Source organism: Gymnoscopelus braueri (assembly GCF_963280865.1).
Source record: "Gymnoscopelus braueri genome assembly, chromosome: 3".
Classification (NCBI taxonomy): Eukaryota; Metazoa; Chordata; class Actinopteri; order Myctophiformes; family Myctophidae; genus Gymnoscopelus; species Gymnoscopelus braueri.
The window spans coordinates 8199709-8225046 of NC_137612.1; the positions used below are offsets into that span (position 1 = coordinate 8199709).

The 25338-nt window shown below is 39.6% G+C and overlaps 2 protein-coding genes across 2 annotated transcripts in view; both read left to right on the forward strand.

Moving 5' to 3' along the window:
- LOC308082504 (B-type lectin plumieribetin-like) overlaps positions 1–25338 on the forward strand; it is a 130492-nt gene that overhangs the window by 44520 nt on the left and 60634 nt on the right. The gene's annotated exons all lie outside the window — the stretch shown is intronic.
- oxtra (oxytocin receptor a) lies at positions 9559–24406 on the forward strand. Its single transcript, XM_080424018.1, has 4 exons — positions 9559–9650; positions 10273–10800; positions 11264–11843; positions 23786–24406. The coding sequence occupies exons 2-4, from the start codon at positions 10420–10422 to the stop codon at positions 24040–24042; spliced, it is 1218 nt and encodes a 405-aa protein (XP_080280144.1). The 5' UTR covers positions 9559–9650; positions 10273–10419; the 3' UTR covers positions 24043–24406.

Sequence of the window (25338 nt, forward strand, 5' to 3'; positions counted from 1 at the left end):
ATGGCTCAGGGTAGAAGACGGGGTTAAACAATACAAAATGTGATTGGCTCTCAAGATAGTCTATGCGACTTTGCCCTCAATGCCCTCAATACCCACATATCTGACTAAATACCTAAAAGAAAATAGAGACAAAGCCACAATACTAGATGGAGTGTAAACAACGATCTGGTAACACCCACCTAATGAACAAACATGGGTACATTTTCCTTCTACAGCACTGCCAGCCAAGTGTGGAATGCCCTGACTTCATCCCTTAAAAAATGTGGTTCACTGGCTTCCTTTAAAACAGCCCTGAAAACTCACCATTCAGGAGGCCAAATGGGGAGGTAATTATCACTTCTCCCTCAGACAGGCGACCACCCCCCCTTTTCTCCCCTGCTCTGTACATATAGTGTTTTATATTTGTGATGATATAGAATTTAGTGTTATTTTTGTATTATTTTTAGTGTTATTTTCTATATGTTGATGAATTCAATACATAGGACCCCAATGGAGACAAGACCACAAGGACTTTTTTTGGTGTAATCCTTTTAGTCTAGTGTTTGACTGTACTCGTGCTGTTTTGCATTTTTGTCTAATAAAATATTCAATCAATCAAACTATGACTCAGACATATCGGTCGGATCTGCGGTGCGACGTAGCCTATCCTACAGTAATGTAAATACACGGAATTCAATAACCCTAAAGATTTCTACGATGTTGATTGCCATCTCCTATCCTTTCAAGGCCCTCTCATGCCTTGTTTCATCTAGACAAATAACTTCAACCTCTCTTCCCTCTAGGCTTCCTGATCTCTGTTCTGTTGACAAAAGGAACACAAATCACAGGCAGCTTTCTTCCCTGCTTCAGTGTGTGACACGCCTTTCCTTTGACCTTTTCGGCATAACATCTTTTGAACCTTTATGTGTGATATTGTGCTACTGACCCCACTTTGAAGAGAGGTTGAACAATGAGACTGGAGTGAACGGAATCACCCCTTACTTAGATCATACAGCACAGAAATAACAGGAGCGCCTCTGAGTCTATTTCTAATACGCACTTCAGTGGTGCAAAACGCACTCACATTTTTTGCCTTTGTAAAAGTATCAATACTGCGATATAGAAATATATCGCAAGTTCACAAGTTTTCAAATGTATAAAAATCTTTTGAAAATAGCACATCTACAAGCTCACAATGTGAGCTTGTAGATCGGCTATTTTCAAATGGCCGAAATGTATAGGGCTGGAGTGGTTAATGTATGTTTTGTAATAATAATCAAAATCTACAAAGTAACTTTCAAATACTTGTTGTGGGGTAAAAGTACAATATTTGCCTCTGAGATGTAGTGGAGTACTGTAGTAAAGTACAGGAAATTGGAAATACTCCAGTAAAGTAAAACTACCTCAAAAATTTAGTACAGTACAGTACTAAAGTACAGTACTTGAGTAAATGTAATTAGTTACTTTACACCACTGATGCACTTGAGCTTATCTAATTTGTTTTAACTCATGTTGTTTTGTATAATAACTGCATATTTAGTTTTGTGTAAATGCATATTATTTGTTGATGCTCTGTTTAGTTTTATCCTTTTTTTTACTGAGCGCGATTATAACCGACAATTCTTTTTCGAAACAAGGTAGATTTTTCAGCACAAATAAAATCATCTATCTTTTTGAATGAGGCATGACCAAAATAAAAGTTTCATGTGGAATAATCGCGTCGTATTTTCGTATGGTTTATTTGTGTAGCTCCTGGTAATGACCTTTAAGGTGTAATGAGACCAAACAAACAAATGCATCAACCTGTATGAATGAATGAGACACAATGAATCACATATGAAACACTCATCCATGCTTTCCTCACATCCCGGCTGGACTATTTCAACAGCATCCTCCATGGCACCACCTTCAAAGTCCTCAATAAACTCCAATATGTTCATAACTCAGCTGCAACCCGCCTGCTCACCAGTACCCGTTCCAGAGACCATTACACCAGTCCTCCACGACCTTCACATGGCTTCCGGTCAAAACAAAGAATCCACTTCAAAATGCTACTCACCACCTACTATAAGGCACTGAACAATCTGGCTCTCCCTTACCTCTTTGACCTCCTCCAACGTCATCCCACTCAGGTCTCTAATGTGAATCGAGTATGTGAGGATCTCATTTGAAACAAGCCATTGCGGCTTTCATGAGAGATCCATTTTAGTTGACCTTGTATTGTATAGTGTACTTCCATGTGCTTTTTCTCTGCAACCTTCGAAATAAAGTATTCAATCAATCAATGTCCTCTCCCGCTCCCTCAGGTCTGGTAACGCCTAGCCTAGATAACGCCAACCTCCTTGAGGCCCCTATAAACCAAGTATCGTACCTGGCTGGGGCGATAGGGCTTTCTCCTTCTCTGCCCCAACCCTGTGAAATGCACTCCCCAATGATACTATCAGAGAAGCCCCCCCACCCTCCAATCCTTCAAAACCGCTCTCAAAACCCTCCTCTTCAATATGGCTTTCCCCAGCTAACTGACCACCCCCTGTTTCACCGCTCCACTGTTTATTTGATTCTATTCCATAGCCGTAGCCTTTTCCTAGTGTTTTTCCTAATAAAGTTGATTTTTTTGTTGTTTTCTCCCCCCCCCCTCACGCATTAAAATAATAATAATAATAAATTGCATTTTTATAGCCCTTTTCTACCCAAGTACTCAAAGCGCTCCACAATGGTTCATTCATACATTGGGAGGTGAAGCGGCAAACAGTCAACGCCAGCGTCCTCACTTCCCACACCAATGGTGGCAAGCAAGCGCGCACCGACTCATTGGAGGCAATGTAGGGTTCAGTGTCTTGCCCAAGGACACTTCGACATGTGGACAGGAGGAGCCGGGATTCGAACCGCCGACCCACAGATCATTGGAAGACCTGCTATACCTCCTGAGCCACAGACACTCAGAAGGTCAATATCAGTCACCAGAGCCAAGGATGGGCGTTTTCGATGAATCTATCATGGTTAAAATGGAGTTTGAAGTTACAATGGGTTCTTATCAGGGCGTGTCTGATAAGATGAATATAAAATGTTAAACCCTCCAGAAAAACGCGATTATGCGATCGCATAATTTATCAAATAATCAGCAAAATGGTGCATAATTATGCTGGGATAATGTTTTTTCAAAAAGGCCGCATCACATCGCATCGCATTGCATAATATGTGCATCGCATAATATGTGCATCGCATAATATGCGCATCGCATAATATGCGCATCGCAACTTTTTCGCAACTTTCCGCATATTTTGTAACTTTCGTCGCATAAAACCACATAAAAACCCTGCATATTTCATTGCAAAATCGATTTTAGCCTGCATAATAAAGGATTTTAGCCGGCATAATCAATGATTTTTGCCCGCGTTTTTTTGGAGGGTCTAAAATATCGAAATACTGAATCAAGCAACTTAAAAACTGTCTGGGGTGAAACACAAAAGCCTGATTAGACGATGCAATGACCCCAAACATGTTTGACAGTGAAATATCCCTTTAACTCCTGGCCACACCTTGTACATTGTAATTTGTCACATACTCTACACATGCTTTCATTATAATCATGATCATGCTCACCGTGCTGACACTTGTGACACCTAAGTGGAGCCCTCTCACCCAGTCTCTGAGTAACCGACACCCAGATAAACCTCTGCCCCCCCTTTAAGCCCTATTCATCGTACAATGGTGTCGCGTGGCAAAAATTGCCCGATCTACAAGCTCACAATGCCTCACGGATGCAGCACATTATGAGCTTGTCGATCTGCTATCTTCGATGCGTGACAGCATAATACGAGGGAGCATAGATTAGGCATTATACTCCAATCAACCCTCGTGAAAGCATGCTAATCACCAGGCTTCCATGCCCATTCTCTCAAACAAGCGACATTGTTCCAATCAACTTGATTGCAACAAAATGTAATTGTTCCACAATTTATGTAAATGCGATGTCCCTAAATGCCAGTGGTGGAAAAAAGTACTCAAAATGTTTACTTAAGTAAAAATATCAATACTGCAATGTAGAAATACTCTGTTAAAAGTGAAAGTCTGGTGTTAAAAATGTACTTGACTAAAAGTACAAAAGCATTGGTATCAAAATCTACTTAAAGTACCAAAAGTAAAAGTATTGAAATGTTTGAAAATAGCAGATCTACAAGCTCACAACGCGTCGTGTGTAGCTTGTAGATCTGCTGTTTTCAAATAGCCTAGGTATAAAATAGAACTAAAGTGGTTAATGTATATATTCCCAGTGGGTCCCCAGCAAAAGAGTTAATATAGCAACACGATCATTATAACCACTTTATCCATCTATACGTTGGCTATTCAAAAATAGCAGTGCGAGCTTGTACATCTGCTATTTTTGAGAATTATCGAAAAATGTTGATAATGTTTGATCTTGAATTGTTTTAACACAAATCTTCTCTTCTGGGGGTCCCCTGGCACAAAACATGTTCAGATGGGGGTCCGCGGCCAAATACATATCAATTTAGGGGGTCCTTGACATGAAAAAGTTTGAGAACCACTGGGCTACAGTGTAACATTGGTACAGTAAATACAACATGTCTTTTTCAGTTTCAAGCTTCAATATTTCTATTGTTACATTTTATACATGGTTACGTAAGAGTAAACTCATTTTGTTTAGGTTCCTCAACAGCCTATAGCAGTAATATAACAACAATATAGCAAAGACATAATTAAGCATTGCAACAATAGGTCGGTCCCCTGAGACGGAGCCCGTGCTCGAGGTGGTCCCTCATGTGCTTGAGTTAAGTGGGTTAAGAACTCTCTGTGCCTTTTCTTTATGTAACATATTGGACCAACAAGCGTATCACACATGCTTTCATGTCATCTACTCCGTGGTGGAAAAGTAACTAAGAACATTTACTTAAGTACAATTTTGAGGTATTTGTACTGTACTTGAGTATCTCCAATTTCCAATACATCTCAGAGGCAAATATTGTACTTTTACTCCACTGCAATAATTTGAAAACTTTAGTTACTAGTTACTTTTCAGATATAAATGATTACATTATAAAACATGCATTAACCACTTCAGCCCTATTTTATACCTATAGGCTATTTGAAAATAGCCGATCTACATGCTCACAACGCGTCGCATCGCGACGCGTTGTGAGCTTGTAGATCTGCTATTTTCAAATAGTTTAGTCATTTTACTTTTGGTACTTTAAGTACATTTTGATGCCAATACTTTTGTACTTTTACTCAAGTAAATTTTGAATTCTGGACTTTTACTTGTAACAGAGTATTTCTATATTGCAGTATTGGTACTTTTACTTAAGTAAAGAATTTGAGTAGTTTTTCCACCACTGCATGTACTCTGATACTCTTTAGGCTGGTGTTTTGTTCTAGTTTTTAGTGTTTCCTTTTTGTCTTTTCCCCCCTTTTTGTCCTCTCCATTGTACCTTTCCATTTACAGTCAATGTACTTTTTTTTGGGAGAGGGTTGAGTGGGAGGGTTTGTGTTTGTCTTGTGCGTTTGTTTGTTTTCTTTCAGAAAATTAGAAGGGTTCCTTTGTATCACTGTTTATCCTTATCCTGTAAGCTGTGACAAAATAGCAATCATGTTAAAATAAAAGAATAGCCACAATAGTTAATAGAAGGTAAAGCATTTACATAGCACACTCAAGTAATAGCACACTCCGAGGTGCTTTCAGCCAGCTGCTGTGTGTGCGTGGTTGTACTTCTAAATGATTCCCCTATGCGTGTTTGCGCATTGCCGCAAGATGTGTAATGGCATATATATGTGGATGTACTATTTAGCGTGTGTTTGTGTGTGTAGTCTTAATATGCAAAGTGTGATGTGCAGTGTGCATGGTACGTGTGACATATTGAGGTATAGGAGTATGGAGGGTGTCATCATGTACAAATTGTGTTTGAGTGGCTCTACAGGCAGACAGGTAACAGGCCTATAGTGCCAATGGTAGCCTATAGCCTGCCACTTAAAATGATTAGAGCTTCCCAGTCCATAGACATTTTTACATTATTGAAGACCTATTTATTTTAGCACAGCTAAATCTGGCACCCCACCAAGACCATAGATTGCACCTCACTGTTTGCTGCCGTGCATATTTAACTTGTATTCAATTGCCTCATGTATTTGTTGTATATTTTACTGTGTAGGCAGTGGCTCAGTGGTAGAGTGGCCGGATGGGAACCCATCCCCCAGAGTTAGTGTCGAAGTGTCCTTGAGCAAGACGCTGAACCCCTAATTGCTCCCGATGAGCAGGTTGGTGCCTTGCATGGTTTCCTCCGCCATCGGTGTGTGAATGTGTGAATGTAATGCACAATCTTTGTAAAGTGCTTTGGATAAAAGTGCTATATAAATGCACCATTTACCTTTTTTTTTTTAAACCATTTATATTGTATAGCACTTTGGTTGGCTTCGGTCATTTTAAAATGTGCTCTATAAATATAATTTGAGTTGAGTCAATCATTCAGAACCTGATTTTCGGAGGTGGGGGGATCCCTGCCCTAACCCTATAACCCTATAACCCTATAACCCTTAACTTCAACCCTATTTTATACTTTGGATATTCAAAAATAGCCGATCTACAAGCGTACAATGCGTCTGTAAGCTTGTAGATTTGTTATTTTTGAAAATCTTTTTTTGGGGGAATAATTTTGATATTTTTTTTCAACTGATATTATGTATGGGGCGGCAGTGGCTCAGAGGTTCCCAGTTCGATCCCGGGCTCCCCCAGAGTTAGTCTTGAAGTGTCCTTGAGCAAGACGCACAAGGCACGGTTGGTGCCTGCATGGTTTGCTCTGCCATTGGTGTGTGTGTGAATGTGTGTGTGAATGTGTGTGTGAATGGGAGAATGTAATGCTTTGGATAAAAGCCCTAATGCACCATTTACCATTTATGTATAATGTAAACATTTCTAAATAGTCTTCCTTACCCACTGCTCCTCAATGTGAGCTCTCTGAACCCTCCCTTATGTGGTCAGTCCATTTATTTATTCATTGAAATTAGTATGTTAGCATCATTCCCCACATACTTTCGACAACCATTTTGTTTGTATTAAAATACAATGAATAATTGAATTGCACTACCAGGGATTCGTTAGATAAGATAGTTATAAATAATTAAGATACATATAGGCGAATTGCTGACTTCTCAAAAGTACAGTAATGAGCTTTCACCACTCTATAGGGCAGTCGTTCTCAACCTTTTGACCTTGGAGTTGAGGCATTACAATTTAGTTTGACTCGGTTCGGTTCCACAGATAAATATTGTGAAAATAGCCGATTTACAAGCTCACAACGCCTCATGTTGCAAGGCAAGGCGTTGTGAGCTTGTAACTCGACTATTTTCAAAATTGTTGCCTCTTATATTATTTGACAATTTGGCCAATGTTTGACCAGATTTTATAGTAGTTTGTTGATTACTTTTGATGCATAATGGTATTTTTTCTTGTCTTTCTTTCTTTTTTGAGTAATTGAAAAGGTCTCCAAAGTCCTTAAATTGTCACTTCAATGTCATCTGAGGGGGACCCCCCAAAATCAGGTGGGGACCCCCCTGGGGGTCCCGACCCACAGGTTGAGAACCACCGCTCCAGGGAACACAAGGAGGTGAAGTTTACTTTGGTCCAAGTTTGCTTCCTGTCAGCTACTGATAGCCTATTCACACAGACTGCAACAGGAAGTAAAACTTGGACCCATTTATAATGTTTATGTTGTCAAAGTGTGAAAAGGTGCCAAAATTGAGAGTCTGCAGTTCAACCCAAGGATGTTTTTTGTTGATGTGTGTTTTCTGAGATTCTCCCTGGAAACCGCGGTTATGAATTGCTTCAAATTGAATGGAAGCTCAAATGTTAGATTAGAGTTGAAGACAGCTTGTTGACAGTTCATGGTCAAATAATAACTTCACATAGGCTGTTTGACGTCAGCATATCTGTCCTCTGAATGGCTTTGAGCTGAAATTCTTCTCTTTCTAACATATATGATTTGAACTCACTGTTTATTTGTGTAAATTCAATCATGTTTATTATTGTTGTATATTATTGTAAGTCTTTAAATGTCTTGATGAATTGAATACACAGGACCACAATGGAAGCAAGCCCCTAGGGATTTTTGTGTTATCCTTTTGACAAATCATTGCAAAACCTCTGTAGCCTACTATTTGCAAACTGTTAAGAAAGTATTCAATCAATAAAAGTAATTTAAAAAAAACCTGTACCTTTAACCACAAACACCAAACAAATACCAAGGCTAAAGCACCTAGGATCTTTTTGGTAGGCTATAGTTCCTGGCTTTCAAAAATGACCTGGTAATAAAACTGTTTTTAAAAGAGTATAATGTTTCACATGTTCTACATGACATGACGTATGTAACTATGGCATAATAGGTCAAGAGCATGGTGGAAAGTAACTAAGTACATGTACTCAAGTACTGTACTGAAGTACGATTTTGAGGTATTTGTACTTTATTGAGTGTTTCCAATTTTCAATACTTTTACTTCTACTCCACTACATCTCAGAGGCAAATATTGTACTTTTACTCCACTACAAATATTTGAAAACTTTAGTTACTAGTTACTTGGTGAAACATACATTAACCAATTCAGCCATGGCTATCTGAAAATAGCCGATCTACAAACTCACAAAGCATCGCTTTGCCATTGTAAGCTTGTAAATCTGCTATTTTCAAAGGATTTTTATTCATTTTGAAACATGTGAAATAAATGGGATATTGTGCACAATGAGTACTTTTACTTTTAGTACTTAAGTATATTTTGACACCAATACTTTTGTACTTTTACTCAAGTACATTTTGAATACAGGACTTTTACTTAAGTAACAGAGTATTTCTACATTGCAGTATTGATACTTTTTACTTAAGTAAAACAAAAACTGAATACTTTTCCCCACCAACCACCAACCACAAATCATGTTCAACCCAGATTTGGCTCAACTAAGGGAATGAACTCGTTCTCATGCTATTCATCAAAAATGTGGAATGCCCTACCAAAAGGAGTAAAGGAGTGTAAAACCCTACTCACTTTCAAAACTGCCCTAAAGATACACCTTCAGGAGGCTGCAATTCGAAAATGGCCCCTGTGTAAGTCTTAACCTACCCCCCACCTCCCACCCCCCCCCCCCTCCTTCATTTTCCTCTTTTGTATATATATATATTTTTTCTCTCTTCATACCAGTAACCTGAAAGCTGATTGTATGACATTCTGTATAGTAGTGTGTATATCTGTCTGCCTCTTATATGTCATCATGATTTGTGTGCATGGGGTTCTCATCTTAAACAAGCTGCGTGCTTAATGAGAGTTCCAGTTTAGTAGACCTTGTATTGTGAATTTGTACTTCCATGTACTGTTATGTACTGTCATGTACTATTCTCATGTCTTACTAAATAAACTACATCAATCAATCAAACCACTGGTCAAGAGTCTCATCAAGAGTATGGGTTGGACTGGCGCACATGGACACCTAGTGGCCGTAATGGGTCACACATTGTCTCCATGTCCAATCTGGGAGAGATATCAGTGGCTTATATAGCGTTGGACCATTCATTCTGAATGGAACCAGACATGGATGCCAGCGCGTTCACTTTGTAGAGCAATTCCTCCGTCAAAAATACTGTGATTTTCTTTTTCGGAGGCAAACAAAACTGAATGTAAGTGTCTTTAATTTAGCCTTATTACCGAATTTCAATTGTGCAATTGTATTGATTAATTTGAAATGACCTATTATAGGCTACCAATGCATCTTTAGTTTCTGAGAATTACGCATGCAGTGAACATAGCTGATGCGTAATGCTGCCCATGCGTTTTATTATTGTGTAGTTTTATATGTAGCCTAAAACCTACTTTAATTCGTTTTTCTTTTTCAACTGTGCATTGTGCCATGGTGCTTCATTATTTTTATTTTTATTATTATCATTATCATTATCATTATCATTATCATTATCATTATCATTATCATTATCATTATTATTATTATTACAATTATCATTATCATTATTATTATAATCATAGATGGAAACATTATTGATTGATTGATTGATTGATTGATTGATTGATTGAATACTTTATTGACAGTTTGCAAAAAAAAAGCACAGAAAGTAGGCTACAGTTCTATTCAAAAGGATGCTAAAAGGATTAAACCCAAGAAAGCACTATGGCTTTTTGGGAAGAAATCAATTTATCGGGGGAAAAACACTTTTTGTTATAGAACCCCATGGTATTACTCGGGTGATAAAACTTCAACAAAGTGATTTCATATTTTCTGCTCTACAGGCATTGTGAATGCTCCGTTATCTGTGACACCAGGACCAAAGGAGGTCGATCCTATAGTCGTCTCTGGAGGAACTAATAGTGTCTGACTGAATGTCCACTGACTGAAGCATCTCCTGCACAATAACGCGTTTATCTGCAACCGCAACCATGGAAAGCAGCAGCATTTCAAACGAAAGTGACTTTATTTGGCAACTAAACGAATCCTCCTGGCGGAACCTAAGCCTCGGTGATGGACACGGGATCACCACGAACCAGACGAACCCCCTGAAACGGAACGAAGAGGTGGCCAAGGTGGAGGTGACCGTGCTGGCCCTGATCCTGTTCCTGGCGCTGGCGGGGAACCTGTGCGTCCTCCTGGCCATCCACACCACCAAGCACAGCCAGTCCAGGATGTATTACTTCATGAAGCACCTCAGCATCGCCGATCTGGTGGTGGCGTTCTTCCAGGTTCTCCCGCAGCTCATCTGGGACATCACGTTCAGGTTCTACGGGCCGGACGTCCTGTGCAGGCTGATCAAGTACCTACAGGTCAGTAAAGTAACTAAGTACATTTACTCAAGTACTGTACTTATTAAAGTACCATTTTGTGGTACTTTTACTTCTACTCTGCTATACATCTCAGGGGCAAATATTGTACTTTTACTCCACTACAATTATTTGAAAACTTTAGTTACTAGTTACTTTGCAGATATAAATGATTACATTATAAAACATACATTAACCACTTTAGCCCTATTTTATACCTCGGCTATTTGAAAATAGCCGATCTACAAGCTCACTGTGAGCTTGTAGATTGGCTATTTTTAAACATTTTAGTACTTTAACTTTTGGTACTTTAAGTACATTTTGATACCAATACTTGTGTACTTTTACTCAAGTAGATTTTGAATTCCGGACTTTCACTTGTAACAGAGTACTTCTACATTTGCAGTGTTGATACTTTTACTTCAGTAAACCATTTGAATACTTTTTCCATCACTGCTCCATGCAGGTGGTCGGTATGTTCGCCTCCACCTACATGCTGGTGCTGATGTCCATTGACCGCTGTCTGGCCATCTGCCAGCCGCTGCGCTCCCTGCACAAGAGAAAGGACCGCTTCTACGTGATCTTCTCCTGGGTGCTGAGCCTGCTGTTCAGCGTCCCCCAGATGTACATCTTCTCCCTGAGGGAGGTGGGCTCGGCCGGCTCGGGGGTCTACGACTGCTGGGGTGACTTCGTGCAGCCCTGGGGTGCCAAAGCCTACATCACCTGGATCAGCCTCACCATATATATAATACCAGTGGCCATCCTCAGCCTCTGCTATGGATTAATAAGCTTCAAGATATGGCAGAACTTTAAGCTGAAGACCAGGCGGGATCCTCATCAGTGCATGAACCTGACACCGTGCAGGACCAACAATAAGGGGAATAATAACACGTTGTCCCGGGTGAGCAGCGTCAAGCTCATCTCCAAGGCTAAGATCACCACCGTGAAGATGACCTTTGTGATCGTGCTGGCTTACATCGTCTGCTGGACGCCCTTCTTCTTCGTGCAGATGTGGTCCGCGTGGGATCCAGCTGCGCCTCGCGAGGGTAAGGTTGAACTTAAAATGTTGATTGATTGATTGATTGATTGATTGATTGATTGATTGATTGATTGATTGATTGAATACTTGATTAACAGTTTGCGGGGGGAAAAGCACATAAAGTACAGTTCTCTACAAGGTCTATTAAAAGGATGAAACCGAAGAAAGCACTATGGCTTGTTTCCATTGGGGCATGTGTATTCAATTAATCGAAACATTTAATGATACAATAGGCTACTATATGCAACAACATCGAAAACGAGTAGTAATCAAAACGAGGGGGTAGGCTTTTACTTTTTACAGGGGCCAGTTCCATATTGCACTGCAGCCACCTGTAGGCTAAGTGCTCTTTTACAGCCGTTTTGAAGGACAGTAAGGATTCAGACTTTTGTATGACTGTTGGTAGAGCGTTCCACATTGTGGTGGCATAGCAGTAGAACGAATTTAACCCCTTGTTTGAGCATATAATATGAACATGAGCGTAGGCTATACTATGAACATATTAATGGTGTTGGCTTTGCGCACGGGGTACGGTGCACCTTTTAAACAATAATGCATGATTTGTAACGTAGATTTTACCAGAAAAATACCATGCGAAAGTGAAGAATATTGTCTGGATTATGTGACATGCCATGCAGTCACGTTCATCGTTCTTTGGCGTGCGTCATTGTGCGCATTTACGCACGACAATTGTTGGGACGTTGTGTGTAAGAAGGCTATTCTAATTTCCCAGGATGTTAACTCTGAACTCATAAAAACTAATTGAATATTTTGAGCATTGTTGTCTCTATTACATTCTCAAGAGATTGTGACTCATTTTGATTCTGCTTTCTTATGCGATTTAGGTAATAATATCATAGAATCAATGAGGTACAGATGTGGATAAAAAGTGAGGTTAGAGTGATTTAGCCATTAAAGGTCAAACCATATAACCATACTGTTGAAGTAAGCAGTGGTGTAAAGTAACGAAGTATGTACTCAAGTACTGTACTTAAGTACAATTTTGAGGTATTTTTGGGCGGTGAAACCGCCCCTATAAGTGAGGTTTGGAAAAATGTACAAATATCCTGCGCTGTGAAACCGCCCCTATAAGTGAGGTTTGGAAATGTGTACAATTATCCTGCACCATGATTGGCCAATCACAATCTATTCAGGACTGTGATTGGCCAGTGTCACATGACACATGTGCATAGCCCTATATAAGAAACCATAACTTGAAAAAAAACATAAATTTGTTTTTTTCAAGTTATGGTTTCGTCCATCATAAAGAGTGTTTCAATAAATGTATTTATCTTTTGTACATGATTGGTTGACTCCATTCAGTATTGTGATTAGCTAGCAAGAAACCGCCCACTTCACACAGGGTGTGATTTTTTTTACTTCACTCGAGTATTGAGCTTGTAGATCTGCTATTTTCACATTTTGAATTTGAAAACTTGAAATGGGACATTCAGTATAATGAGCACTTTTACTTTTTATACTTTAAGTACATTTTTTTTTTACTGAAGTAAATTTAAAATTCCGGACTTTTACTTAACAGAGTAATTCTACATTGCAGTATTGATACTTACTTAAGTAAAAAAAAAAAAAGTACTTTTCCCACCACTGGAAGTAAGGCATATTGTGGCTACATGAGTGCATGTAGGGGTCATTGCCAGGTGACCTCAGGTGGGAGAGGTCACAGGGGTCACAGATGGCTAAGTAGGGCAACTGTCACTTGGCTGCTTTTGATTTATTCTGTAAAACATAAATTCAGGACTTTAGTATTGCTGTCACAGTTAAAGTCACATTATGTGTCTGCTAAATACCCTGTAAATTGTAAACTGAAGAAAATTAGCATATTGCTCATTTATAGGGGCACAATATTCTCTTAAAATGTTAATCAACCTGCCCATCAAACTATATATAGAGTTGACCCCTCTCAGGCTATAGTGGCCTTTAAACTCAGTGTTCATGTTAGTTAATCATTGATCAAATTAGTGTAAGCACACTGCACGCCAAGCAGGCTTATTCTTTATGCCTGTGAGGCAAAAATGTGGAGTTGACATTTAACCGCAATATGCAAGGCTACTGAACTGTCATTAATGTGTTCAGTATGTATATTGATCTCCATATCTACAGAATTACTCTTATGGAAGGAGTTTATTAGCCAGCAGCTACTCTATAATATATTAAAAGAATGTCATCTGCAGTGCATTTGTTAGATAAAATAGACACTGAAAGATTGTGTACTCAAGACAAGTTTTCAGTCTTTGTAATAGCTGCAGATAAAAAATATATACAATCTGTTTATCACACTGTCAATTTAGCAGTAAAGATTTAGCAGTATTTCAAATGTCCTCAAACTTCAAGGGAAACACTTGACAGAAAAACAAATAGGTGACACAGGGGAAAAAAAGTGTTAGGAAAATTGACACTTAAATGAACACTACGGATTTTACTCTGCAGGAGGTACAGCAATATCTCAAAAACTAAGAACATAAAAAACATAAATGCTGTCTCAGAAGTACAATAGTGTTATCATTTTGTATGGCAGGCCTTTATCTTTAATTCCCTTCCAAACGGTTCCAGTGTGACTGGTTCTTTTCTCGGCAGCTGTCGCAGTGTGCTAGTTGTCCTCTCAACATCAGACAGGCTGTCATACACGTCAGGGCAAATCCTGTGGAACGTCAAGGTGTCAGACTACATTTACGCCTTTGCAATGATCAGAGAAAATACAGTATTGTAGAATTGGTGAAGAAATGTGACGCTGCAAAATTAGATGTCGTGCAGGCTTGTTCAGGCTGTTTGTTACGTGATAGAGAGTGATCCTGCACATACACGTGTGTGCTGACTGCTGAGAATGGCCAGATCTGGCAGTCAGTGCACGTGTGACTGTGTTTGTGTACAAAAGATAGGCTGAGTGTCACCTGTGCTGTGCAGAGATAAAGTGTCCATTAGACTGAAGTCAGCTTAGGCCATCAGTAGACTACTTTGCTAATGTCCAATAAGGAACCCTATCTATCTATCTATCGCACCCCCTTTCTCACTGCTTCTTACAGGCAATCATAACAGATCATGACATTCTGATTAATCACATTAAATTGGCTCCAGTGCATCAGACTACCTGGAATTACTTTGCCAAAGGATAATACTTAACCCTTTGTATGAAACCATGGAAAAATACATCTTTGGTAAAACATTTCTATTCTTGAACACTGACTTGCTTACGACAGTGTTTCTCAAACTTTTTCATGTCAAAGACCCCCAGCTTGACACTTATTAGCCCGTGGACCCCCATTTGAAAAGATACGCCAGACAGGGACCCCCATAAGAGAAGATTTTTACGGCTCTAGCAGTGATTCTCAACCATTTAATGGCATTTCTATCTCTGGGACCCCAATTTATATTGTAAAATCAATGTTAATTTAACTCTTAAGAGTGTACAAATGGAACCAAATGGACCCGTTCCATTTGTACACTCTCAGAGTTACAGACCCATAAGGGTCCATTTGGTTCCTATCCATCATTTAGCTGGGGACCCCTGGCACTCCCTCAAGGACCCCTGGGGGTCCCCGGACCCCACTTTGAGAACCAATGGCTTACGGTATGTGTTATCTGTTGTGTGACCATGCAGAATGACAAAACTGTCAGTGCGATGAATCATGGCAGTCATTATGTTGGTCAGATCACATCTTGATAATGACCTTCTTTTTTCTCTTCCATGTTCACCATAAATCAAACCATCTCTTTACCATGAGTCAAAGTTTCCTGCTTTATCCTCCTTCCGGCCTTTCTTGACAAGGGTATAGATTATAGACGCTATACCAACGTGTGTGACGTAAATGAGATTATGATCGGCTCATTAGGTAGTATAAGGATGGATGAAGGGACCGTAGTGCCTCTATTTGATGTACGAATTAATACACTGTGACCTAAGAGCCATTTTATTAAGTTACTGAGTGAGGGAGTATAGGTAGAGATGGATGGAATTAAAAATCAAGAAGGTACAAGACGAGACATGCAATGTTGTGTGGTCCACAAAGTACTGTGCTAACAACAATGACAACAGTAATAATACAAAGAATGACTAAGACGAGATAATAAGTTTACAATCATAAGAAGAAGAAGCCTTCAACAGTGCCCACATAAGCATAATGTAATAAGGGCAGGGGGGGGGTATGTATTTAATGTGCAATGAGGCATGAAGCAAAACTAATATTAGCAAGTGGTTACACTAGTAGTTAGCGGTAATAACATTCAACAGTGTGTACATTGTGCAATGTTGTGTTGATCACTGTTGTGCAAGAAGACAACAGTTTCAAGCAGACAACACACTTTACTTACTTGTTATTGTTGTTTTTGGGTGTTTTGTCATTTTCTTAGTTTTTTCTCTTTTTGTCTCTTCTCCATGTCCCTGTTTATGACACTGTAAATAGCTGCCGTATGGAAGCGTTTTCAGAGCCTATGAAACAGCTCCAAAAACACTTCATCATGACAACTCCATCGTAGGAAGTCACATACACACATTAAATCAGGATGCTTATCGTGTAGACATAACTCAGGGGATATAAACAATACATAATCTAAAACAAATTGGCAGTTCAAACAAACCGTACTGGTGTGGCAGCACGTTCTCAGACAGAGGATTTGAACTGAACTCACCCAGCCCTATAAACTCCTTCACCTGGAGCAATGACAGGTATGCACAGGTGAAACACAGACAGGTGAAGCTTCTGAGTTGTAAATTGAGGCTGTATAGGAAGTGACAGTTCATATGAATGGCCTGTAGTCTCGCTGTTTCACCCCTGCTGGTGTCTGAAAGGATTGGTAAAGGATTGGGAAAGGATTGGGCTCCATTCAAGCGGATGGGTTTTTGCCGAACTTTACACTTGATTTTATTACCTTAAAAAACATTGTCATAAATACTATATGCTTCCAGTCGCTAGTTTCTTTCAATCACCATGATATGCGTTTTGGTAAATTATCCATTTATTCTAAAAGTGATGATAAAGTACGGTATGCTGTAGGAAGGGCGTGGCTACCTTGTGATGATTTGATTGACAAGCTACACAACCAATAGCATTCATTCCCCACCCCCGCTCTGGTCCCAACCAATAGCATTCGTTAATTTCCGGTTTCTTATTTGCATATTCGGACCTGATATATAGAAAGATGGCGGATTTAAAATCGTTGAAAAATAGGCTTCATTTACGGCCTGTGGAGTCATTTGGGCGTAACTTTGTCCATTTCTTTTTAACAGTCTATGCTCTATGCACAGCAGCCATATTGTTAAGAAATCGGGCCTCTTCCTCATACTTCCTTCACAGGTGTTACCAATGATACTAACGAACGCTCTGTTCCATTCTGGTCAAACAGAGACAGGATGCTGATATTGTGCATGTTGGCTCTGGGACTGGAAACACTCTGCTACACCAGTGGGTCTCAAAGTGTGGTCCAGGGACCCTCATGGTATCTCGAGGCGGTTCCAAATGGCCCCTCACGGGTGTGTAACTCAGAGAGTGTACAAATGGAACCAAATGGACCCGTAAAGGGTCCATTTGGTTCCATTTGTGCACTCTCAGAGTTATGGGGGGGGTACTATAAGTTTCCTTTTAGTTTCCTTGAAACTTAAAGGTTTGAGAACCACTGTGTTACACTGAACAGAACAGAGCCTTCATTAGTATCATTGGTAACACCTGTGAAGGAAGTATGGAAGAGGCCCAATTTCTTTCCAATGGACGAATCCACAGACACCTGTAGGCAACCATAACTGCGCTGTCGCGTTGCGGAGCGGCAGCCGCTTGACACCGCAGTTATGTTTGCCTACAGGCTATATGGCAGCCGTGCATATATAGAGCCTATTGACATTCAAGCCCAAACCCTGCATGCACAAACAGGATGAACACCACTTCATCCCTATATAACTGGCACTTGTGGGATTCCAGACTTCCTCATTGCATTGGTGACATGACACTCCCATGGTGACCATAATCATTAGATTTGACTGGCACAGATGTATGCAAAAGCACATGGAGGCTGAAGCCATCGTCATCTGTTTTTTTTTAACGTCTGGAGACGCCCGTCCAGACTTCCTCCCTGGTGACAATGACACTCCCATATCGACCATGATCATTAGATTTGACTGGCACAGATGTATGCAAAAAGCACACAGAGCCTGAAGCCAATGTGAAAATAGAATATAGAATATAATAGAAGAATATATGAAAATATCAAATTCTCACATGGAATTTGGTCATTTTTGGCAACAGGATCATATAAAGAAGTGTGCATTTGGCTTAAAGGGATAGTTCACCCAAAAAAAATCTTATTTTCTATCAGTTACACACCCCATGAAGCCTTGAATTCATGGAGATTTTTTTTTTTGTCGCATTCCTAAGCCAATAATTTGATGCCCGGAGGAAAGATGCTAATGCAAAGTTGACACTTTGTGTCTCCTACCGGAGCCGCTGTTCATCAAATCATTGGCTTAGGAATGCGACAAAAAACAAAAAAATATCCATGAATTCAAGTCTCCTAATCGATAGAAAAAGGGTGGCTAATAGATAGTCATGTTTCGGGTGAATTATCCCTTTAAATACAGAAAGAGAAAGAAATAGCTGGCACACAGACAGTTCAACCTTTTGACTTGATTTGACTTGAGCCCTCTCTTGGCTTGAGTCCTTTCAAGTCACTTAATACCTTCCAACAAGCCCAAATATTAAAATGTTTAAAAAGTGTCCCACAAAACATGAATTCAATCCATAATATATTACGCTTCATCCACTAATACGTCAGAAATCCTGTTAGTGACATATGGTGTAGTACCCAGCTTCACTTGTTGCACGTAAAATAGTTGGGTTAAACCCTGTCCTCAAGGAGGACATTTAAAGTACAGTATCAGCATTACGTTGTGTTGGACTGGAAGAAACCTTGTTTAAAAATAAATACAAATTGTGAAAAATGCTCATGATTTATGTAAATCTTTACATATTATTAATTGGCATTATGACTTGTTTGGGACTCAAAACAAAAGGTTTAAGACTTGAGACATGCCTGTCTTGACTTGGGAGCAAAGATTTAAGACTTGACTTGGACTTGCAAAACAGGGACTTTGTCCCACCTGTAGAAAATAGCATATAATCATATATGATTTGCTGTAAGAAGCCTGTAATACAACTTTAATATCACATCGGCTATCCCTCAATAACATGAAGGAATTGATCCGAATGTATTACTGTAACGAAATAACTTGTCAGTTATAGCTATTCCTCAGCATCAGTTCCAACAGCTTTACCTTCCAGTGGATATTTGTCTGCATTCCCGTTTGCCACCTAAGTGTGATGTATCGTTCCCTTGTGGAAGACAACATTAGCTAATTGAGTAGCCATCATTCCCAATGTAATTCAAATTAGATTCTGGCTCTGCACTGCAGTTAGTCATCCACAAAGTAAAGAATGATCAGTAACTCACTGAGTTAGTCTGGTCCTTTGGGGACACTTTGCAGAGTTTATTTGACCCTGTGTGTAGACTGTGTACATATTGTGTACATTCTACGCATGATTGAGCTGTTATTGGTGTTATATTAGAACTTTTGGGCCGATACGCGGCCCTCACACCTACGTCGCACTGCCGATCCTGAGTCTGAGTACACGTTGTACCCGTCTATCTGTGTTCCTCGTGTGCCCACATATGGAGATATCTGTTTCTGTCAGCCCGCCTGCCCGCCCTCCCATAAGCCAATTTTAATATAGGATATGATGGCGATGGGGCCGGGCCACCTGATAGCTGAATGATTTGGACACATGACACATAGGATCTAATGCCTGAGAACGAATCCCTGGTTGTCAATGTACTGAATGTATAATTTTCGATGAATTGAGTACAAAGGACCCCAATGGAAACAAGCCATAGTCTTTCTTGGGTTTAAAATCCTCTTTGCAGACCCTGTACTGAACTGTACTTTCCTGTGCTTATTTTTTTTTGCAAACTGCTAATATTCTAGTATTCAATCATTCAAGCTTGACTTTCTGAAGAACATCTTTAATATGTTTTATTTTTGCTTGAAAATAGGCCAGCAGTTTTCTGTGTATTGTTGCATTACTGCATGGGTGTCATTTAAGAGCCGGGCTGTCACATTGTGGCTTACATTTAATTTTGTTTTAATTTTTATTCATAATAAAATCAGTCCGTGTTAATTATATGTGCTTGTTTTCACAACCTCCCAGGGGTTCTTCTGGGGAACAACATTCTGCCAAGAGCAGTCATTAGACACTATATGCTAGCAGGGCATAGGACGGAGGCAGAGTCTAGGGAACAGCCATTAGACACTATGTTAGCAGGGCATAGGATGGAGGCGGAGAGATTAACAATCAGCAGGACGATATTAAATACAGGATACGAGGCAATGACATTAACGTGAAACTCATTTACCAAATGTCAGTTGGACAGTGGAGGTGACATCATGTTAATGTCACCCAACCAACGCACCATTACAGGCCATTCTGTGTCATCTATCTGCATTGACCATGAGCAGTACTTTTCTCTCAATCTAATTATGTGAGAGCACAGTGTCTCGGGTATACAGTATAGGCTTGTTTGTTTGTTTGTTTGTTTGTTTGTTTATTATCACTTAGAGAACATTTAAAAATGATACAAAGATTCGGTAGAAATGTGAAGGAGAATGCCTAAAAACCCTCCAGGGGCTTGAGAAGTGGCATTCTCCGGGAATATTTGTACATTCATAGGATAAAATTAACATCAATGTGGAATATACACATCCATTACAGATAAACACTAATAGACATGTCATACAGATGAAGAAACAGAACGGAAAAGACCAAAATGGACACGGTTTCAAAAAAAGAAAGAATCAGCAAAAACATATCACAACAATAAAAGTCAAGGGAACCAAAACATAAACCTCTAGGGAAAATGTTATTATATTATATTATATTAGGCAGACCATATGGAAAGTATTTGGTTGTTAAGAGAAGCGATTTTAGAAACTTCTTAAATTGGTGAGAAGACAACTTCCATAGATGTAATGGCAGAGAATTCCATATTTTTGACCCTCTGAAGCCTATATTAAACTGGGTTTGAGAGGTACGGGCCTTTGGGGGTCTGAGGTTATTTGAGCTACGTGTTGGGTAATTATGAACCTGAAAGTTATACTCAAATATATGATGAAAAAAGGAGGGAAGGGTTCTCCCCAATGAGCCATAAACAAATAAGCCAATTTGAAGATGGTTCACTTGATAAATACTGAGGACACCTAATCGGATAAATAAAGGCTGAGATGAATGTCTTGGGTGTGCACAACTTATTGTTCTTACAGCTCGTTTCTGAAGACGGTATATGGGCTCCAGTTTGGTCTGATGAGTACTAGCCCAGACTATATTACAATAATTAATATACGGATAAATCATGGAATAATATAACATAGTGGCTACCTCAGAACTGATCAAATGACGGATTTTACGTAGGATACCAATACTCTTAGCTATTTTTGTGGATATAGCCATAATATGTGATTTCCAGGATAATGATTCATCAAGCATAATGCCAAGGAATCGTGTGGAACACACATTGGTTATAGGGATGTTATCGATATCTATTTTTGTTGATTTGTTGAAAGTATGTGGTTTAAGACCAAAACATATGAAATTAGTTTTTTTAATGTTGAGTGATAATTTATTTGAGCGAAACCAAATGGACAGCTTACCAAGTTCTTCATTTATAACCTTTATAATGGTGTCAGGATCTTTATGAGAGTAGAGGACACTTGTGTCATCTGCAAACAAAATCTTAGACAGTTTATCCGAGACATTTGAAAGGTCATTAATATATAACAGAAACAACAAAGGCCCAATAATTGATCCTTGGGGGACTCCGCATTGCATATGAAGAAGAGGTGAGTTTGTTCCATTATAGGATACAAACTGCTGCCTGTCTTTAAGATAACTTTTGAACCAGAGAAGTGCATTGTTTTTTACTCCAATATGAGACAGTTTCTGAAGAAGAATATGGTGATTGACCGTATCAAAAGCCTTAGATAAATCCAAAAAGATACCTATAGTGTTTTCCTTTCTATCTCTAGCTTTATATATTTCATTTACTAGGTGTATAAGTGCCATATATGTTGAATGCTTCTTTCTGAACCCGTACTGGTGTGTATATATAATGTTGTACTTATTAAGATGTTCAATTAATCTCTCATAAACAAGTTTTTCGAGTATTTTTGATATAGCAGGCAAAATGGAAATAGGTCTATAATGATTGAAAATGGCCGGGTCGTCATCTTTATGAATAGGGATAATCTTGGCTATTTTTAGTTCAGAAGGTACTATTCCCTGCTCCAATGAAAGATTGAAAATGTGAGTTAGAGGTTGTACAATGTACTCATGAATGGTTTTCAGTAGTTTACAGTCAATATTGTCATAACCTGGAGAAGAATCTTTCAGACCAATTAATGTCTTCCGAACCTCATCCTCTGATACCGTTGAGAAATTAATATTTTCAAGGATAGGAGCATTCATAAATTGAAGGGGATTGTGGTTGCTGGGAGGAATCTTTGAGGCCAGATTATGACCAACTTCTGAAAAAAAGGTATTAAAATTATTGGCAATTACTTGAGGGTCAGAAATAAGCCCCCCATCAGCCTTAAATTCTTTTGGTAATTTCTTGCATTTTTTGTTTTTGTTGAGAATACTATTAATTGTTCTCCAAAGGAGAGTCATGTTATGTTTGTGTTTGGACAGTTCTTCATTATAATAATGTTTTTTTGCTCCTCTAATAATGTGGTTTAATTTATTTCTATAATTCTTTAATTGGGCATGATTATATGGTGTTGGACTAAGAAGATATTTTTTGTACAATCTATGTTTAGTATTTACTGATTTCATGATGGCTGAGGTTATCCATGGTTTGGTTGGGTTATGATGAGGTTTGGAAGACACCAATCTAAGGGGAAAACACAGATCATAGGCCCGAGAGATACATTTTAAAAACAAAGTATAAGATTCCTGTGGGTCTGCAGAGTGAAGGATATCTGTCCATGGGTACTTGCTGATCACCGATTCAAATTTAGCTGTATTTGCTACATTAAACTTTCTCCTATATTTGGGATATAGGGTAGAAGTAGACTCAATATGTTCCTTGAATGTAATTAGAAAAATTGGACAATGATCAGCAACCTCCACACCTCCTAGGCTGTACCTAGCTCTGATTCATAGCCTTGAAGGAATTTTCCTTAAGGTTATGGGACTTTCGATTCTTTGCGCTCGCACCACAGGCTGCATTGCCTCTCGTCTGCAGTAAAAATAAAAAAATACTCTTTTGCTACTCACCAAAACCAAGACGGTTTTATGGAGTTGAAAGCCAACTCTAAGTGGGAACACTCTTAGCCCCCCACCTCACGTCTAAAATACACTTTTTGGCCAAAATGTAAAATAATCCACCGGAAGGAAAACATTTTTTTGTTACTCCGCTGCGCCCTCTACAGATCTTGTCAATAGAAAAATTCCATTGACCGGATCTGTAGAGGGTGCAGCGGAGCAACTCATTTTTTGTTTCTTTCCGGTGGATGAAAATTCATAATTCCAGAGGCTATGCAGCCTGTGGTGCGAGCGCAAAGAATCAAAAGTCCCATAGCCTTAAGGAGAACTCCTTCAAGGCTATGAATCAGAGCTAGGCTGTACCTACTGACTGTGACTACTGACTGTGAGTGTATTCTTAGGTTTGCTCTAACTGGCCTTTAATGCTTTGCCAGTGTTCAGTCAATTCTATCTTCGATAGACCAAAAGGTTAAATTAGAATTAAAACAGATTATTTATATCCTTATTTTTCTCCCTCAGTAGATATGGGATTTCGCTGTGTTTAGGCAACCAGTGATAGTAATTTGTGAGTGCCTTTGTTTGCAGTGTATTGGCAACATCAAACTGTATGTGTCTCCTCTCCTCTCTCTCTCAGCCATGCCCTTCATCATCTCCATGCTGCTGGCCAGCCTCAACAGCTGCTGCAACCCGTGGATCTACATGTGCTTCGCCGGGCACCTGTTCCAAGACCTGAGGCAGAACTTCATCTTCTGCTGCTCCGCGCGCTACCTCAAGTCCTCCCAGAGCAACGGTGAGCGCGACTTTGACTCCAGCCACAAGAGCAACTCCTCCAACTTCGTCATCAAGAGCACCAGCAGTCAGAGGAGCATCACACAAACCTCCAACACATAAAGCCCACTAAACACAATACCTGCATTTATTATATATTTGATGGGGACAGAAAGGAGGAAAAGAAGGACTTGCATGAAGAAGAAAAAAGTATGGAATTTAACACAGTCAACCGTCACCAACCGACCCTATATTGATTAAAGCAGCTGGTGTCAGCCAGATCAATGCTTTTTAGAACGAGCTGGGGATTTACAGTATTGATCTGTGTCTGTCTGATAATGGCGTTGCTCTCCTGTTATAGACATTGTGCACTATGTTCCTCACTTTTGTTGCATTTGCAGTGGATATTTTGACGTCTACGTGGCCTACTTTGACAGCGGTTATGAGTATCCTCCAGAGTTTTTGGCATCCCCTTTAAAATGTAGTAGTAGTAATACATTATGTTTTTGTTAAATAACAAAAGCAAAAATCTGTTTTTTTTTCCTGTTGAGCTCTACAAGCACAGTGGCATGTACTGTATGTAAGCCTCTTTAAATACCAGCTGCAGCGGCTTTTTGCAACCGTGTCTTGACGTATTTCCTCGTGAAACGGGCTGGGTGCTTCTCAGCCAATCACAGCGATGGTAAAAGTGGGGGTTCACTGACTGAATCAATCAGAGCAACACGTTCAGCCGACCGTCCCGTCCTGTTTGGCTATGGGATTTACATTGCAACAAGACAACGCTGAATCAAGATTATGTTTGTAAATAAACATTAATGAGCATTTGTTTAGCTGCATCTGTTTGTATAGCTGCGTCCGCTGTTTGGTTACAATTGGTCCACACCTGCCGATGTAATCACACATTTGCTTGACGGGAATTAATCAGTCAATTGTTTTGGCATCTATTGTTAACTATGTCCCAATTATGGCCAGCTGGTCATTCATCTGGAATATCCATCCAAGAGAATTGGCTCCCTTTACAGACTTAACCTTTTCATATGTACTGTCAATCATGTTGTCCACTAACCTGACTCTGCCAGATGGAAGAAGCTTGCTTTACACATTTGTTTCACAATCTGGGATCTCGGTAGCCCAACCGCTGCAAGACGGCAGTCCCTTTTTTCAAGCTACTTGGCAGGCAATCTGGGAACCCATCGTCAAAGAAAAGGGAAAAACAGCGCCCTCTGCAGTTTTTTACCTTTGCATTTGACTCTGGGGGTAGCGCATAAATAGAACGTGCACGTGGCCACAGGAAATAAGCCTGTTTGGTCTGCCCTCAGCCCTGTTTTCATTCCCACTAACGATATTTCTCCACGGAACACTAACACCATTTCTCCCACGGAACATGGAGCGTTTTGGTTATAAGCCCGCTTGTTTCTA

What these genes read in the sequence shown, in the direction of transcription:
- oxtra (XM_080424018.1), top strand. Translation starts at nt 10,420, where the DNA reads ATGGAAAGCAGCAGCATTTCAAACGAAAGTGACTTTATTTGGCAACTA. An exon ending in GGCTGATCAAGTACCTACAG is followed by an intron (nt 10,801 to 11,263) that starts GTCAGTAAAGTA and finishes TGCTCCATGCAG; the next exon opens with GTGGTCGGTATGTTCGCCTC. An exon ending in TCCAGCTGCGCCTCGCGAGG is followed by an intron (nt 11,844 to 23,785) that starts GTAAGGTTGAAC and finishes TCTCTCTCTCAG; the next exon opens with CCATGCCCTTCATCATCTCC.